Raw genomic sequence first — 20,689 nt, 5'->3', positions numbered from 1 at the left:
GTTATGCATACATGTATAAAATTAAGCTAAAAGCCTCTGAAAAACTTTTGAACGAAAAGGGAGGAAGGCAAATGCATTAATATAAAAAATAATATAGTTACCTTTTTATTTTAATTTATATTTAAGAACAAATAATATAAATAAATTTCATTGCCACCTGCTTAAGTATTCTATCAAATAAATTTATAGTTATGATCATTTTATTTCTTCCAATTTTTTATGATTCCATTTATTTTCATTAACCAAACATGACCTACATTGTTGAATGGATGCATTATGAGCAAGAAGTTAAGAGCAAATTGCGACCACTTGCTGCTGATCCATTGAGGCTAATGTAATTGATCGAAAGGCTGTAACCGAACAGCATCATTATGGGCTAATGTTTCCTATTTTAAATACGAACTTTTAGATCACGTTCGTTTATTAGAATTGAATAGAATGTAATTGATTAAAAAAATAAAAATAAAAAATAAAATAATTAAAAGAGATATGTTATCATATTTACAAGGAAGAGAAGTAATTTAGTTCATAAAATTGAGACTCATGATTTATAAAATTTTTAAAAAATGTAATGATTCTTATATTTATAATATATATTAATGAATTTTATCATACTTAACATTAAAAAAAATAATTTTATTTTTATTTTAATTTTTTAATATATTTTATTTTATTATATTTTAATAAACAAACGTAACTGTCTAGCCTTTGTCATTGTTCTGGTGGTGTTCTTTTGTGAGATGTGCGTGAGAATGTGTGTTGGATTTTTTATATTAATAAAAATGACTACTTTTTCTGGTGAAAAGGAGCAATTGAAATGATAACCAAAAAGCAAATCTTGTATGTATATATTTATCTCAAAATTGAGGATAAACTTATCTGCTTTCACTTTTTACATTTTTACATAAAGCTCCCTATTTTTTTTAATATTGATGAAATCATATCATATTATTGTTGGGGTCAGTCAGTAATCCAGTTGTCCTTGCTTGCACCTTATAGGAAACTTGTTCTTAAAAAACACCGGCGCCAACAACAAACAGTTTTGGTGCTCATCAGCCTAACGGGCGTTATGCGCTCCTCAGGTTGACGAAATCTGAACAGCTTAAACTTTATTTTAAACAATTATATTTAAACATTTTATTTTTTTATTTATATTTATTAAAATAAAATTATAAAAAATTTAATAAATTTACTTTATCATTAACAAGGACAATATAAATTTAATTTGAATAGTTCAATTAAATATAAAATTTTTTTAAAATTTTATAAATTGACTATTCAAATGAATTATGAATAATTTAAATTTAATATTTTTATAATTTTTATGAAATTTTATTTTTGTGAATATAATATTAAAATTAAAGATGATTTTCAAGCTAGCATTTTAAAAAACTACTTTTTCCATCCTAAATTATAAGACAGTATTAGGAAAATTTAACGTTTTAAAATATAAAACACTTTGATAAAAATAAAATTTTATTAATGATTCTTTTTTAGTATTACCCTTCTCATATATTCTCTTTCTTCGATATTTTTTTTATCAATGGAATATTAAATGAAGGATATTTTTGAAATTTTATATTTTTGGTTTGAAAAAGTAAGGTTGTAAAGTATATTTAATGAATTTTATTGATATGTGAGATTTTATCTAAACGTGTCTTATAATTTGGAATGGAAGAAGTATTTTTTTAATGAAAATTTGCAAGTTAAATTTTTTTAAATATATACTATCAAGAGTACATCTAAATAATCAATTTATAAAAATTTTAAAAATTTTTATATTAAATTGGATCATCTAAATTAAATTTTTATTGTCCAAATTGATGATAAAATAAATTTATTAACATTTTATAATTTTTATTTTAATAAAAATAAAATAAACTTTTAAACCTGGATCATCTAGATATGAGTATTGAAATTGGTTTTGGTATTTTAAATATTTCAGCATGAATAATTAAAAAAGTATGTATCAAGCTATTATCTACAAATCAACTATACAATTGCTATCACCGAAAATCAATTTTAATTACAACAACAATAAGAGAAAATCATTCTCATACTACACAGACACTCTAAATATAAAAAATTCTATAAAATCACAAAATTAACTATATAGCATTGTTTGGGATTTGCTTTTTTTAAAAGAGTGAAATAGTTTGGGATGGCTTTTCAAGCTTCAAACAATCGTAACTCATTTTTTCCCTTAACCTCCCAATTTGGAAATCAGGAATTGAACATGACATTAATAATAATATTATAAAATTACTATTATCCTTTTCACCCTTTCCGACCTTTTAACTGCCTCCCGATTCAAAACTAGAAAAACGTTATCTTATCTATCTATCTATATCTTCAAATCTTGTGAATTATTTTATATTCTTAAATATTAGTGAATAGAATTTAATTAGTCATTATCGCATTTTTTTGGTGAAGTCTCATTGGTCAATTAAATGTATTATTACATTTTTATCTTATTGGTCAATTAAATGCATCATTATCACGTTTTTGTTTTATCGGTCAAATTGCTCAGTTAAGATCATTATCACATTTTTACCTCATTCCTGATGGCTAATGCGATAATGACTAATTAAATTCTATTCACTAATATTTAAGAATATAAAATACATTCACAAGATTTGAAGGTATAGATTTTCCTATGTTTTTCGTTGTCAGTAACAGAATGATAATATTCAATATTTAGAACTCTTTGGTTCAGCATTTCTAATATATTTTTATTTTATTTGTTTATGATGATAAGTTTCTTAGTCTATCAAATAAGTGATATAAATTTTTTTAATAAGAAATAAATTATTAAATAATATCACTTACTCGATCCATTTAAAAATATAAGAGAAATTTTTAGATAGAATATTGAAAATATAAGGGGGGAAAATACCGATCAAAACTCTTTGAGAATGATAAAGTTTGAATCACTAATTAATTCAATAAAACATATTTTTCTAAGTAAATGCAAATTTTAAAATTTCATCAAATAAACCTTAACAAATTTAAAAAGATACATTCTTCCATCTAAATATCATATTCTCCAATCTCCCATTATATGTCTCATTGATTTGTTGTTTTACATATATTATTAGTAAAACATATTTTATGACGCTCTTCCATTTTTTTTGTGTGTAAATTTATTATTAAAAATATTTGAATACAATATTGATCATTTTTTTGATAACCGTCCAATGCACGAGATTATTTTCTACACATAACTAATTCAAACACATGACTTCTTAAACAATAATTAAATGAAATCATTGATTTTTTTTTTTTTAGAAAAACTCTCTCATAATAAAATGTGTTGTTCTATTTTGTCCCACTCAACTCTACTTCATTCTAGCAGCCATCATTCCATTTGATTTCATCTTATAGTCTTGAACATATCGTGAAGTCTCATACTATCATTTACCAAAACTATCAATTACTAATAATTAAGATAAATTGGCTCACTAGTCTGATAAAATCTTGTATCTAAAAAATATGAATTAAAATTTTAAAAATTTGGGAGTATGATTAATTCATATTGATATATAAAAGGTTTATTATTGATATACAAGAGATTTATTATTAAAAATTTAAAATTACAAAAGATTTATCATTAATACACAGTATATGATTGACAAGTATAATATATTAGTCATAATATAAAATATAATAAATATTGGGCTATTATTTAGTTTAGTCTTGTAATATGGGTTATATTTATAAAAGGGTAAATAGACAAAAATACTTATAAAATGGTCAACCAAGAACATCTAGTATTCTAAAGTGAGAAAAAAAATAAAAATACCTATAACATCACATGAATGGCTGCAAAGTGATTAGATCGTTAACTTTGACCTAACGCTGTTAACTTTGACTATTAAATACTGACTGTGCATGTCACATGTTAGTATTTGTTGACGTAGACTGATAAATGGGCAAAAATACTCACGAAATCATCGGTCAGGAGCAAAAATACCCATAATGTTATCAAAATTAGTGCAAAAGTGATCAATCCATCAAATCCCTTAATTATTGATTGTTTAACTGATACCTAAGTAGAAGTTGACCATTTTGCGCTGACATAAACAAAAAATATTTTCAAATGAAATTCTCTAGAGGTTAATCTATTATTGTATAAATATCATGTAAGAAAATGTCATTTTAAATGAATATTAAAGTAAATTGGTTGTTTAATTTCTTTACAACAGTGGTTTTCTATTTGTAAATTTTAAATCTATCATGAATGAAATTGCTTAAGGTTGTGACAATGATTTTAAGGTAGCATGACATAAGAGGTGTGCTCAGTCTCAATCTTTTAATGTGTACAATCTATTTTACTATGTTGAATATCATGTTTTGTAGACAAAAAAATGAGTGGAAAGGGAGGAAGGAAGAGGGCAAGATATCTGACGATGAAAAGAAACCATATGGTATGGATTTTAACGGATTGGTCACTAATTATGGGTACTCATATTATGATCGATCAATATTCGTAAAAATTCATTTGGGAATATTTTTTATCTATATCAACCAAAAAATAATCAACTTTTGATTAAATGTCAGCTAAACGGTCAATATTTAAAGAATTTAATAGATTGGTCACTTTTGTACCAATTCTGGTAGCATCATGAGTATTTTTGCTACAAACTGATGACTTCATGAATATTTTTATCCCTTTATTAATTCACATCAACAAAAGCTAATACGTGCACTTACAGTCAGCATTTAATGGTTAAAATTAACAGCGTTAGTTAAAATTAATGATTTGGTCATTTTTGCATCCACTCATATAAAGTTATGAGTATTTTTATTATTTTTCTCACCTTAAAATACTACGTGCCCCTGACTAATTACTTTATAGGCATATTTACTGCTATACCCTTTATAAAAATCTCATTAAACAACCCTACTAATAATTACTTATTAATTAAAAATGGTCCACATCAGTAACATGAGAAACTAACAACTTTAAATAAATAACATGAATTTTCAGATTTTTTATTATATAAATTGTTTATGTGAGATTGAGACATGGAGTGACTTTTTATACTACTAAACTAATAATAATAATAATATAAAGTGTGAAAACTTAACGCACAAGGGTACATTTGAAATTTCAGATAAGAGCACCGATCATTGACTGGTTCAACGTCCGACCTCACAGTCATGGCTTAGACGAAACCCCGCCTTCCTCGAATCCCTCACGTCACGTCTCCTTTAATGGCGCGTCTGAGGTCCTCCTTTTCCCACACTCTTCCAGTCAACATCCATTCTCTCTCGCCTCTTCTTCTTCCATTCCCCTATCGCCTCCCTCACTCCGATCCACCTTCTCTTACCTTCCTCCTCCATCGCCATGGATCACACCTTGCAAGCTCTCGTCGCTGCCATCGTTAGCTTCTTCGTTGTCACTCTCATCTTCGCCGCCATCATCCTCGCCTGCAAAAACAACACCAAAACCCATCCACGGCATCGTCAAGCCCCTGCCCAGACCCAGCGGGAGCTTTCCTCCATGGTCGTTGACGGCAGCTGGTCCTTCGACCCCTACGTTCAAATCAACATGGACGAGATCACTAGAGCCACCAAGAATTTCTCGCCCGACCTCATCATCGGCGATGGCAGCTTCGGTCTCGTCTACAAAGCGCGTCTCTCCAACGGCCTTGTTGTTGCCATCAAGAAGCTCTCGCCGGATGCCTTCCAAGGGTTTCGTGAATTCCGAGCTGAGATGGAAACCTTAACTAGGCTCCGGCATCCCAATATCGTCAAAATTCTCGGGTACTGGGCGGCGGGTCCGGAGAGAATGTTGGTCTACGAGTTCATCGAGAAAGGGAATCTCGATCAATGGCTTCACGATCCGACGAACTTTTCGTCTTCTGGATACGACGACGTTTCAATGGCGCGAGCCCCATTGCCGTGGGACCTGAGGTTGAAGATAATCAGAGGCGTTGCCAATGGCCTTTTTTACTTGCATGGGCTGGACAAGCCCATTATTCACAGAGACATCAAAGCTAGTAATGTGTTGCTGGACTCTGACTTTGAGGCCCATATTGCTGATTTTGGGCTCGCGAGGAGAATCGATACTTCAAACTCTCACGTGTCGACTCAGTTCGCCGGAACCATGGGGTACATGCCGCCGGAGTACAGAGATGGGGTTAATGTGGCCAACGTGAAGGTGGATGTCTACAGTTTTGGGGTTTTGATGCTGGAAATAGCAACGGGCCGACGGCCCAATCTGTCTGTGAAGGTTGAGAAGAAGGATATTGGGCTTGTGCAATGGGCCCATAAAATGGTGGCCCAGGACTCCGAAATGGAAATGGTTGATCCTAATATTTCAAGAGAAGGATTAAGGGAAGATAATGTGAAGGAGTACTTTAGGATTGCTTGTATGTGCACAAGTGAACTACAGAAACACAGGCCTGTGATGCAACAGGTTGTGGAACTGTTCGAGAACATGGCCGTGTAAGTTTCCGGTCACCGGCGGATCAGCAGATGAATGTTTCCGGAGGCCGGTACAGTGAGATTCTTAGGGTTGATGAAAGGGTTTTTATATAGCTGCGGAAGCAATTAAGCAGATGGGGGATGAGCTCTTATGCAGTTGTATGAATATTTAGTATATTGAGTTTAGAAATTGGAAAATGCTCAATATAGGATGTTTTATTTTATTCGTTTGGATCTATCTATAAGTAACGTAAACGTTTATTTATTTATTTATTTATTTTTGTTGTCGTCGTCGTCTTGTTTTTGATTTCGTTTCAACGGATGTCACAAAGGTATTTCAATTGTATGTAATTTAGAAAATTACCTAGGAGATTATACAATATAACCTGCCACTATGTGCAGTAGGATATACATATTTCACGATAAATAATTTAAATTTGAATATACATAATTTTTAATGTATAAAGTTGGAGCAATGATGAAAATGTTGAAACTGATGTGCAGTATTTATGTAAAGATAATATTTAAAATAAAAATATATGAAAAAAATGAGTATCATATATTGAAGGAAAGATGGTAAAAAATTATGAGATAGTTTGGATATATATAAAAAAAAAAACAGCAGGAGGAACCAATAACAAATAGTGAAATGAATTATTTTGAATTATTTTGAATCTTATAAAGAAGAGTTAAAAAATATTAAAAAAAATATTTATAAAAGTTATTGACTGAGAACTTTCATTTAATAACATTCTTAAAAGTTTAGTTAATGATAAAATAAAATGACATATATAATTCATGTAGCCTATTTCATATAGTGGGATAAGGTTTGTTATTGTTGTAATATAATTTTTAATGCAGTTATTTGAATATTAGGTTAGATATTGGAAAAGCTCAATTTATAGAGCGGTTTTCTCCCACTTTGTATTAGTTCGATCTAAGAGTAACATTAAGCGAGGGTTTTTTTTTTCCCCTTTGTTTTAAGTTGCCTTATTGTTATATATTTCAATTTTGATTTGCAGAATTAAGAGATTCAACATACCATGGTATCATTTAGGACGGAGTTGGGTTTGTTTCGCTGAGTTTAATCTGGCTGGACAGTTTTTAATTTTTAATTTTATTTTTTATTTATTAAATTTTTTAGATTACTAATTTAGAAAATTCAAATTTAATTTGAATGATCTAAATGTAATATTAATTTTTTTCTATAATTTTTATAAAATGACTATGAAGATTTTATTTTTGATGGTGTAGATTAATATTAAATTTTTTTAATAAATTTTATTTTGATAATTTAATATTGAAAATAAAGATATTTTTCTAACATACACTTTTTGGAAAATAATTTCTTTTAAAAAATTATGATTTAGAAATTTTAAATTTGAATTGTAAAGAGTATCTGAATAATTAATTTATAAAAATTATAAAAAATTATTATTAAATTTGGACCAACGATGTAAAATCCATATTGTCCATATTGCAGATTAGATTTAATAAAAAATTATAATTTTTTATTTTAATAAATATAAAATTAATATTAAAAATAAAATATTTAATCTAGATCATCAAATTAAATTTGAATAGTTAAAATTTAATAATAAGTGGAAGGAGGGTGGGAGGGAGGAAGCTGAGTCCATTTAGGACAGTGCCATGTACACTTCAAGGCTGGTTTTAGGTCTCGAAATTTTTACTTATACGTTATATAATTGGTTATTATTTTTCTATTAAGTATTGATGTTAATGAAATATTTTCATTATGAATTTATTTGTTGATTATAACTTATATATGCTATCATCATTTTTACATTAAGCACTAATGTTAATTACGTCTTTCCATTAAAAATTATTGCTGCGCACATTTCACTGCACCTGTCACTAGGGTAACATGCCTATACTATATTAAAAAAATTAAACTCTTTTCCAAATACATATATTGTTTAAAGAGTATTATTGATCATACCACTAAATAGTTGTTACTATTAAAAGAAATTTTTAAAAATTAAAACTTCTGAAATTTAATTTAAAATTAACCACGTTACAAAATAAACTAAATGGATTAGATAAACTATCTATTGAAAAATGAAATGTTAAAATTATTTAATTATAAAATTTAAATATATGATTTTGCAGCTTAAAAACCTAGAAAAGTGATATCACAATAGATAAATAATAATTTATTAAGTATTTTAAATAATTTTACTTTAGATTGCAAAACTTTTTCACATGGCGTGATTTATGATAATGATTTACACATCTGCTAGGATTCAAGATGCCGTAATGGCATGAAAATCCTTTCCATAGAGAAACAATTACAATTTTAATTTTGGTTAGTTAATGTGTATTTGCAGTAATTTTCAAAAGAAAAGAAAACTGGATCAAAAATTCCATCGGACCAATTAAACACTAATTAAAATCTTATTTTTACAGTCAAAATTTAGACAAAATGTTGATTTACTATTCCAAGCAGGAATGGGGCTTATGCATATGACAAATTTTTTTTTTTATAACAGGATTTAAAACCACCTTTTTCTCTAAATTTTATTTTTTTAGGAGTTCTAGGCGCCTTATATTGAAGGGTGAATTAATATCTCCTGTGAGCATTTTTTTTTTTTTAGTATCAAAATCGCCCTTCCCTCATAGACTTGCCATATTCTCAGTTATTTGCTGAATAGAATAATTGTGGAGCTCCACAGTAATAACAAGACATCTTGACTCATTTTGCTGCTATTTCAATACTAAAATCAGACTTGGTTTCTGGCATTGCTATTGCCACTTCCATCTCATTTGGCCCACGTTAGATGCTTAGAGTCAGTTAGAATACCTTATTGGTTTGGGAAATATTGTTCCATCTTTCAGTAAAAGGTTACAAGCGCTCTAAAAAAAAATTTAGGGGTGAAGAATGATCTTTAAACTAACAATTAATTAGCAATTATTATTTTTTATCATAAGGACAAGTTAATAACCTGAGATAATAAGCTTGACCGAATTTTCAACCTCCCAATTATAGAGTTTGATATGCCATTAGTTTTCCTTCCAAATAACAATGACCTTAGCAATTATTTTTGCCGAATTCTAAGGAGAGGGTGACTAAGTTTGCTGTGTGATGTTGTCAAATAAATAAATAAGTAACAAAGAAAAGGAAATTTTGGTATGTGGCGCGTACATTTAGGGTTGTGGACTAAAGTGTATTCAAGTTTTCAAACGGTTGAAAGCTCAGTTATTTGATTTTGATTGAATACTTTACCCCAATGAATGAATATCGGTTGGGACTGACTGAGTCTTTTTTCTTATTTTCAAAAGAACCCAAAGAAAAGTTTCTAGATGCATGTATATTAGTATAGACAAATTTTTCCTCCAAAACCAAAGGACATAGGTACAAGATGAGGCTATACGACAAATTTTTCCAACAAAACCAAATAACATAGATTTTAATTTTTTATGGTGCAAAAACTATATAATAAACCTTGAGGAGCCTCACTAAGATAATCCAATGTCATATTTGAGAGTCAAGAGGCAGAGTTAAGGAGTTTGGAGGAGTTCTTCTGAGTTGAGAGTTCTCTCTCTTTTCTCTTCTCTAGATTTAGTTCATGGCTTTTATTGGGATGTTTTGCAATAATTCTCTAAGTTCTTTCTAAATTTCCAATTAGGGTGGGGAGTAGTCTAGTTGTGATAGATCTTTCTTTTTTATTTTGTTAGTCTATTTTCCCATTATACATGAATTTTTGTCTATGAAAATTTTTGTTTTATTTTTATGTTTATCTCTCATCTTTTTCACCTTATCATATATGTAGCCAGTATATAATCTGTCTGTGGGTTGTTTGATGAATTGGGAGGTGAAGAACTAACTTAAACCTAAAGAATTAGTTGCGAGAATTCGTGGTAACTTAGATCATAGCTTTAAGATCAAATTAGTGCCTTTTGAGTTTAGTGGAAGCCAATTCAATGTTAGTTAGATATGTCCTAATATATTAAGAGGTAATTATGATACATTAGTAATAATTGTCACTATAAATAAAGAAAAGATAATTAACTAAATTAGAGTAAGCCATCATATTAGATGAATCTTGATCTCTGTGCTCGTTTGATTGATTGGTTTATCATTTTTATGATAGTTTCTTATTTTTGCTCTATATTAATTATTTAATTCCTTTTTAGAACTAATTGCTTTTATAAATATTAAAGTTAGCTATTTTCCCTTGGTTCTCCTAGAATATTCTAAGAAATAATTACTACATCAATTCCGTACACTAGCAGGAGCAATCACCTTCCTTTCCCTGTTTCCTCTTCTTTGCATTTTCTTCATGTCTTTAGGGCTTGAGAGTTGGAGTCCAAAATCTGATGCAAGTCTTGCCCACTCATCTGACTTCAATAGAGTCTAGGAGTGTGATTTCACGTTTCTAAACACTAGGTTTTGATAAGGGGGTGATTAACACTGTTGGTGATGGGCTTAAAATTAACTCTAACACTACGTAATCAAGTTTAAGCTAATGAGTTAATTTAACTGTAAGGATTATGCCTATGGAAAGGTTAAATAAGTTAATGAAAATTAGAAATGGGATTGTTTATGATTAATGGTAGAAAAGGGAGTCTTGGGTGTTAAATTTGATTAAGGGTTATTTAATGATATTAGTCACTAATGATTGTTTGATAGTAATTATTGTAGATGAATCGACACTTAAAGCTATTGGAATTGTTGGAGGTTGGAATCCAAACTTACTCTTGGTGTAGTAATCAAGAGTTGAGGTGATTGAAAATTAAATTCTAATATATGTTTGTTGTTTGCATTTATGAGCTTGAATGATTTATGATATGAAAAGAGTTGAGATGACATGACACTAGTACAAATAGCTCTTTTAAACCAACATATCTACACTGGTTCATGTGCACATAGGAGGCGATAGTATTTTTGTAAATAAATAGCTTGTTGAGATGATATCCATACTAGTTCCTTGATTAATTGGTGTGGATGTATATTTCTTTAAAAATTATTCTATTTGGGTGAGACAACTACACTGGTTGTAAAAGGTAACCGCTATATATATATATATATTCTAATTTTTTTAAAAAATGTTTTTCAACATAACTACTATAGTTATGACAGACAACCGTTGTAGATATCTTTAAAAAAAATTTATATCTACACCAATTTTTTTATTACAACCGGTGTAGATATTCTTTCAAATTTCTGAAGACCCCCTTATTCGTATAAATTCATCGTTGCCATCTCATGATCTCAACTCAAAAATTAGTTCACCGCACATTGAAACCTAGAATCCCCTTCTTTGTATCAATGCTTTGCTTTTTCAGTTACGTCGCGTTTGTGTTTTGCTTCTCCAAGTCATTCGCATTTTTGTGATTCAAACCTAAATTCATTTGAGTTCTCTGATTCGTAGATTCATTCACGTTCATGTGCTTCAAACCCACATTTGTAGATTCGTTCACGTTCTCTTATTCAAACCCAAAATCTTTTAGGTTCGTGTGCTTCAAACCAGATTCATTCGTGCTTTACTTCTCTTGCCTTTGGCTATGCTTCAATCTCCAAGCTTCAACCCAGGCATGTTGTTTAATTTTCATTCTCTAGTTTTACATTGCTTTTCTCCATGCTTCAATCCCAATTCTAGCTCGCAAAATATTTTGATCTTATATTTTGTTCAAGTGTTTGTTATGAAGATGATGTTTATTAGAATCTTTTTCAACTTGAACATTAATATGATTAGGTTACTGAAATTAAAAGCTCATAGTTGTCAATCATAGCAGCAAAAAAATAAAGATTCTTTGTTCTTGATTGCTTAACTTGGTGAATTCTAACATATGTATAACTTACAGTGTTCCTTATTCACAATCACACTTCAATTTCGGTTTTCTTGGACTTCGAACTAGATATATCTACTTATTATTATTTTTACATGAAGAAAATTAAAGAAAGGGGAATGATTGCTTACCCATTTGTGTGAAGAATGTAGACATCTTATTATTATGAATATATATCCTTTTCCACCTGATCTTGCTTGTGTTCATTGTGTCCAAATCTACTATTGTGAATTAAATTGTTGTGACAGCATGATTGATTTATTTTCTTTACATTGATGGAGTATTGGTAGAAGAGGCCTAAGGTTATTAGGCATTGCATGTGACTTTGTTTTGTTTAAATAATATTATTTTCTCCTTGTATTATTATTTGGTGTCCAACTTTTAAAGGAGACTCTACCAAATTTTTTTTAGAACTTGTTGTTTAGCCCTATCCTAATGGATTTAGTGATAACTCATGTTATTTGAAATGTGATTCATTAAACTATGTTATTATATTTTCAATTATAAAATTATTGGAGAATTCAACTTTTAGGGGAGACTCTGTCAGAATTTTCTTAAAACTCATTTGTTGGCCCCTTCTTCTATATGGAAAGGACCAAAGAATATAGAATTGGCTTCCCAGTTAGCTCCTTCTCTAAAGAATTTTCTTCCTATTTTTTTAGAACTTGTTATTTGGTTCAGTCCTAATGGATTTAGTGACAATCCATAAACTTTGTCTCATTTTAGGAAGACAAATTCACTACTAGAAAAATAGAATTTAGTGAGGGACTAAAATCAGTGAGGAACTGAATCCCTTACTAAATCTCTTGCTAATATTATTTAAAATTTGATAACTTGAGCAAGGGATTAGTCTCTCGCTAAATTTCTCGCTAAATATACTTATATTTAAAAATAATGATGCCATATCACCCATCATGTGCGCGTCAACTTATGACATGTCACTAACAATCTCATACCCCATCAACCGCCATGTCACCTACCATCCCATGTCCCATCACCCGCCATATGTACGACAACTCATGACATGTCATTGTCTACCTTGCGCCATTTCATTTGCTTCTTACCATATCATATATTCATTATGTTTATGCTAAAACTAAGACTTGAACCCTTGACCTCATACCTTCCAAGTCTTATGCTCTCCTTCTTTACCAGTTAAACTGAAAGGTACCTACAGTCATTATATGAGAAATTAAATATATATTATTTAACTACATAAATATATCAAATAATATATTATATAATACACACATATATACATATTAAATTTTATTTTCAATTATTAATATGTTAAAAATATTTATATTTTATTTAAATTATTCTTTATATTATATTTTAATAACGTATTATTTTATTAAATAAAATCAAATTAAAATGAAGAAAATATTAAATATTAAATAATTTTATTATGAATATTTTAGTTAATTTTTAAATTTAATTTTTATGTTTAAATGAAAATATATAATTATAAGTCACTGTCAAAAGTTAATTTTTTTATAGTAATTAGCTAAAGATAGAATCCCTCACTAATTATCTTATTTTAGAGAGGGATTGGTAGTTCCTCATTATTTTCATTGCTAATTCTCTTATTTTGGAGAGAAATTGATAATCCCTTGTTATTTTTCTCACTAATTTTAAGTCAAACTATGAAATCAACATCCATAATTTCCTTGCTAATTTGGTATTTTATAGATGAATAGATGATCCCTCACTAAATTCTCTCACTAATTTGTATTTTTCTAGCAGTGATTGAACATGGATCATAGTTAGATAGATGCCAAACAAACAAGTATAATGTATGCCAATAGGGTTAAGGGGTTTCTAAAATTTGCTTAAAGTAATGTTGAAGATGATAGTGAGAGATTTTATTGTCCTTATAGGGACTATTTCAATGAGAGGTGGCTACGTGCAAATGTGATATATGAACACTTAACTTATGAGGGGTTTCTCAAAAGTTATAGGTATAGATATGGCATGGTGAAAGACTAAACATGCTAATGGTGAGTACATCTCAATTGCAAGATATTGATGATGATGATATGGTTGATTGGTTGGAGGACATGATCCATGATGTGGGTAAAGAGGCCTTTGAGCAATCCCAAGTATATAATAATATGCGTAGTAATGTAGAGGTGTAAGATTGCCCTTACTGTAATGACATCCTTGACATTACCAGATCATGAAACATGAATACATAAAACCATTATGATAACTAGGATTAATTAAATTCCTTATGGAAGGTTATCATAATACAAGGGTTTAAAATGTCAAGTTTAAAAGATTTAAGATCCCAAGAAACTTTTTTTGAAATGATATTTGAGTTTAAACTAAAGTTTAAAACAAGTAAAATGAATTAACGAAAGCATGGGGATGTAAATTAACACATACAATGAACAAAAGAGGGCAATTAGGACACCCACAGAGAGGGCATTCCTCTTGCTGTGTTAGGATATAAATTAACACGTCCCTTACACTGTAGCACACCCCTACTATTATGACAGCATTGCAGGATTAATTTTTAGAGCTTAGCATTTTGCCATTCGAGTGATTCAAGTGTCCACATGTAACTCTTTAAGCCACCTAGCTATCAGTATATGTTTTACAACTAAACACTTAACTATACAAAAGTTGGACACCCGGGCACGAAATTTTCTTTTTTCCTTTCAAAACAATCATGACGATGTCCAAACCTACTAACTCAGTGTCAATAATCTTAGGACCACTTGATCTAACTCTATTAGATTATAATATAGATTAAGCAATCATACATCAACAATTTCATTCTAAACATAAATTGGTCATTAAAACCTTGATTTCACTAAATCAAGGGATGACAATAATTCAAATAACAATCTCTTAGCCATTCAAATTCATACAACCATCACAATAATGTCACTTGCATTGGTATCTCAACCTCTAACAATATTTTCATTACAATTATATCATCCTAAATTAAGATACCCATAAATCCTATAAATTCTTAAGCAAGTGACCTTAAAACATAATATGAATCTAAGTTGGCATAAAATTCATAAATAGTTCGTTACAATGCCAAAAGAGGGGAAGAGTTATACAAACTTGGGCTATTTAAACCCTAACCAAGTCTTCCTTCCTTTAGCCTCTATCAGAGTCTTCACCTATAAAATATAACCATAGGGGTGAGTTGAGGACTCAATAACTAATAATTTAATCTATCCACAAGTACAAGAATAGTATATGAGTGTGTGAAGTGGAAAGTAAAACATTTATCAAATACATTCCAAACACATGATAGCATATAACATTCTATGCAATGCATGATCAACATTCTCTACCTTATATCCTCTTTATTTTCTCTGACTAAATTTATAGACTAACAATGCAATAGGACTAAGTCCATGGGATTGGACTGGCCTAAGTTCACTAATTATGGGGGTTAGCCTTGGCCAAAGGCTCCTTCACCCAATATGGACCATAAATTCCCCCTCTCCTTGAATAACTGGGGTGTCGTATGTCCAATCTATCTTAAATAGTACTAAGATTTCTAAACAAGAATCGAACTGTACACCGAGGCCTCCATGGTACTAGTATACCATATGAGTTTCATACAAATATCTCCTAACAAAGTCTAGGATAAACTCCTACCCTCTCACAATGATCATGCTCATACATTGCCAACATTATATATCATTCACAAGAAATGATCATACAACACAAATTAGCATTTTGTGTTCGTATTCAATTCACAATTTGTATAAAAACTTATAAAAGGGTTTTGTGCATAGAATAACATTTTAGTTCAATACCACTTCTCACAAGTTTTCCAAAACATCAACAAATAGTGCATAATTCAACTTTTCATAATATAATAGATAATTATAAATTTTTAAACCTATAACTACTTAAATACACAAGTAAAAATACTAGATTATTCATTTATCTTAACCCTTTTGTGATAAAAGGGTTAATCATGGCAAATTTTTGACTTCGCAATAATCCACTAGCTCAATAGGGCTCAAACAATATGTAATCTATAAGATTAAACATTAATAATCAATTATAACTCTAATTGAACTCCCTTTTCACCTAATTTTGGATGCCCACTATATCTAAATTTCCTCTTAAATACAAGTAACACTTCTAATGCACTCCATCAAATCCATTTAACACGCAACCACTTGGATAACACCAATTTTTTACCCACATTACTCTATATTTTCCAAATTTCATTTTGGGTTTATCCAAACCCTAACCAAAAATTTCAACTCACTACAAAATCCTTAAATCTAGGTTTAAAAGCTTAATTTAACTTGCCAAGGCCTTAACTAAGCTAATGGGTTTGATTATAACCCAAGAGAAATCAAAATCAATCTCCAATGATACCCAAACTCCTAAGTTAATGTGTCATCACTAGCTATGGCCATATTCGGTGTAGATATCTACACCAATTGTGATGACATAGCTAGTATGGATATTTATTTTTTTTAGGAAAAAAACTTTATTTCAATTCTTGAACACTTATCTAAACCGATTAATCAACTAATATAGAATAATCAATTTTTAAACTAGTTTTGTAACCAGTGTAGATAAGATCAATATGGGAAGCCTATTAGTTTCTACACTAGTTTTATAATTGGTTTTAACTAATTTTGATAGCTAGTTTTCACCAGTGTAGAAAACCTTTTTCTGTACTAGCATGAGTATGTTTGTTTGTATGGAGGTTGATATCAAGTATGAGTGTGTGGACTTAGCTAGGTGCACATGAGATTGGCTATGTGATGAGTTAATTAAGTTTATGACTATGTTAGGTCAGTGTGCAACAAGTATGATTATTTGCCTATTTGAATAGCAAGTATGATTACATGGCCATATTAAGTTTGATTATGAGTATAAGTACATTATAGAACATGATTTGAAATTGCATGATTATGAATAGGTAAGAGTTCACTTGAGTGAGTATAGGGCGTTGTGAAAATCCATATGGTAGCCTTACCGAGATTTGTTCATGGTGGTTGATATAATTGATTAAAAAGTTCTTAGTATTTTCATTATTCTTTGAGAAGTGGCATTGGTCTAGCATGTTGTTTAGTATCACCAAATTCCTAAGGGGTCAGTGTAGGATGGGCAACTATGATACTCTTATGATTCTAAAATGGGGAATTCATGGTTTAAGAGTGATTTTGGAAACCTTTGGCCAGGTAACCTCTCATAATTGGAGAACGAGGCTAAATTTTTCAAAAAAATTAGTCCCATATATTTAATAACCCATAGATTTGGTCAGAAGAAGGTTGTATGCATTATCATGCATGATAAATTTCATTAACATACATATTGAGCATATATTGATTATTACATGTAAATTTTTATTATGCATGCTCTTAATTGTCACTCTTACATGTGCTTGAATTTATATACTTAGGTTAATGAGATTTTATATCTCACTCCCTGATGTTCAATATTTTCAAGAGAGATATTGAGTAGGAGCAAAAGGGAAGCACCAGATGCTAGAGACTAATAACTCATGTTGTAATGTCTCTAGTATTTGTATGTATAATTTGAATACCTTATTGCCAACCTAGGGGTCATATGTGTGCTTGCATTACTATATCATAGCGTTATAGCCTAACCATTAATTTAGGCATTTTTGTGTGTCTTGGCTCATAAGGGGGGTTTAAACCCTAACATGATCTTTTGTATAGTTAAGGAAATGATGCAAAAGTGCTTTGTTAGTGGTTTTAATGGTTTTAGGATATTGGGTAGTGATTTGTCAAATGCTTTGGCCTCGGGTGTTCAAATTTCCCATATGATATCATATTGTTGTGAGACTAAAACCATTAGCTAATATGTTTAATTATCTACATGTGGATGCTTGGATCACATTATTCAAAGGTTTGAATTAAAAGTTGTGCATATCAGAAGTTAGATCGAGATGCTATCATGATAGCCATGCTGTCATAATAGGTTAGCCATATCAGATGGCATTGTTAGACATGGCATATGACACAGAGAGTGCTAGCTATGGTAGATGGTGTTGTTGGTTAAGATGGATGCTCTCTGTACCACAAGCCACGATGGATGAGTCCTTAGCAGTAATGGATGGTGCCATTTTATGAAAAATGACTCTTTTGACCTTGATTTAGAATGTTTACAGTGTTCAACCTTCTGCCATGCTTCTTAAACTTTTCTTACTCTAATAATTTTTAAGTATGAAAAAGGCCTTTAGTACTTATCTTCATATTAACTTATTTTGAGGTCCCATTACACAAAAGTTCTTTATACTTAATATTTGGAGTTATAAATAGCCAAGGTTAATCTTCTCTTCCTTTGATACCTTTCTTAATTAAATGATTGGCTTTAAGTGGTTGTTATTAGTTTTATAATATCATGATATTGTTTTTTGTTATTAGTTGTGGTTAATGTCCAAGACATTATAAAGAATGCCCTGAATTTGTCATTTTCATTTATACCCCCTCATTGGATATGAAAGAAATGCCTTTATTATAGACCTCGAATGACTTTATTTCTTTAATTTATTTGAAAATTTTGGGGGTAGGATGGGCTCTATCAAAAGAGTTCTAAAATTTAAAAAATTTTCTTCTGGTTGTGATCTTATTATAGACCTCAAATCAAAAGGTTCAAGCTTCACTTGGAATAACCACAGATTGGACAAGATTGGGTTAAAGGAAAGATTGATGGAGCTTTGGGGCTAATGATGCCTTTAAGGATGTCTTCCTAAAGGCTCTTGTTCTAGATATTTATTTGATACCTTATATAATCATTTCTTATTTGTTTGCCTATGTTTTAAGGACTCCAAGACCCTATGCTAGTTTAAATACGAAATGGGTAAAGGTATAAAATTTACCTTGAAACTTTTTCTTTAGGGGTGCTTGATGTCCTTAACTTTTTTTTTTTTAGAGGAATGTTGCCCTAGAACTCTTAAAATGGTGCAATGTTCCCTGAAACTCTCCAAAATTGTGCAATATTTTCTTGCCATTATAGTTGACTATTTTGTTTGATTGGACTTTCCACGTGGCTGCCTCGTGGCATTTTTTAAAAATTAAAAAATGGTAAAAGTACAAATTTATTCCTGAACTTTTCCTCTAGAGGCAATGCTGCTTAAGAACTCTCCAAGATGGTGCACTATTGCCTTACTGCCAGAGTTAACTATTTTGTTTGACTTCATTTGCCATGTGACATTTTTAAAAAATAAAAAAATAAAATAAAAAGAGCTATGCTTTGTCCTCATAAAAAACATGGTTAGATTGGCAGCAAGAATCTCTACAAAACTAGGCACTTTTAATTAAAACTTATAACCTCCAATTCCATATTAGTAACAATTTTCAAACCCGTGAAGCAAAAGCATTAGAAATCTCATAGAAGAAGCTCTGGCTCTTCACTGGCCTTGGGTTTCTCATGAGTATCTTCTATAGCTCCTTATATGGTGATAGCTATGAGTATCTTGCAAATCTCGACGGTGGAGGAGGGAGGAATGAAGATAAGAATAATAGCCAATTATGAAGGAGGGAGAGTGATATCCAACTGAAACATAAGGAGAGGGGACAACAGACAAGTTAATGTGAACTAGTGAGTGATGTGGACGATTGAAGAAGTCAAAGAGCTAAGGATGCTTTGATAGAGGCCACCTGCTTGCATTTTTTTAATTTTTCAAAAATGCCATGTGGCTACGACGTGTCAATTGAAGTCAAACAAAATGGTTAACTCTGATAACAGGGCAACATTGCTCCCCAAAAAAGTTGATGATACTTGGCGCCCTTGGAGGAAAAGTTTTGGGGTAAATTTACACCTTTATCATTTTTAATTTTTTTTAAAATGCCATGTGACAAGTCCAGTCAAATAAAATGGTCAACAAACGGTCAACTTTGATGATAGGAAAACATTGCATCATTTTGGAGAGTCTTGAGGCAATATTGTTCCCAAAAAAATTGAGGATTCCAGGCGTCCCTGGAGGAAAAGTTTGAAGATAAATTTACACATTTACCCAATATAAAATTATATGGGCTCAACACCATAGTTTCTTGCAAGTAGTTAAGAACTCATGACATTTAGGTGATTTTGATGACGTTGCCTTTGTTGATTAACTCTTGTATTAAACTTTGTCGTCTTGCTATAACCAAGAACCCTAAACCCTAAACCAAAGGTAAAACACTTTCTTTGGAGAGCTTTTAACAATTCACTTGCCACCAAAGAAGTACTCTATGGAAGAAAATGTGCAACTGACCCACTTTGCCCCATTTATTTGTCACATCCTCAGACAGATAAGACTTCCTCCTTCTTTGTGATTGGGCCAAGCAGGTCTATTGGGCCAAGCAGGTCTAGTTTGATTGCTAGTTAACCTAGAAAATTGATAAGGGAGAATGATAAAGAGATTCTAAAAGCATCAATTAATTTGAGTGTTAAACTTTAAAAATTTGCAAGTCCATCTCTCAATCTTTGCAATGCGTTATGA

At 30.4% G+C, this 20,689-nt stretch overlaps 1 protein-coding gene across 1 annotated transcript; it reads left to right on the top strand.

The window, feature by feature from the left end:
- The first annotated feature begins 5,148 nt into the window (after window positions 1-5,148).
- On the top strand, window positions 5,149-6,719 carry LOC129321507 (phytosulfokine receptor 2). Its single transcript, XM_054967288.1, has one exon. The coding sequence runs from the start codon at window positions 5,351-5,353 to the stop codon at window positions 6,455-6,457; it is 1,107 nt and encodes a 368-aa protein (XP_054823263.1). The 5' UTR covers window positions 5,149-5,350; the 3' UTR covers window positions 6,458-6,719.
- The last annotated feature ends 13,970 nt before the right edge of the window (window positions 6,720-20,689 follow it).

Source organism: Prosopis cineraria, unplaced genomic scaffold (genome assembly GCF_029017545.1).
Source record: "Prosopis cineraria cultivar Desert tree isolate PC_DT_omini unplaced genomic scaffold, ASM2901754v1 PC1, whole genome shotgun sequence".
NCBI classification, from domain to species: Eukaryota; Viridiplantae; Streptophyta; class Magnoliopsida; order Fabales; family Fabaceae; genus Prosopis; species Prosopis cineraria.
This window is presented reverse-complemented; position numbering and strand designations above follow the sequence as displayed.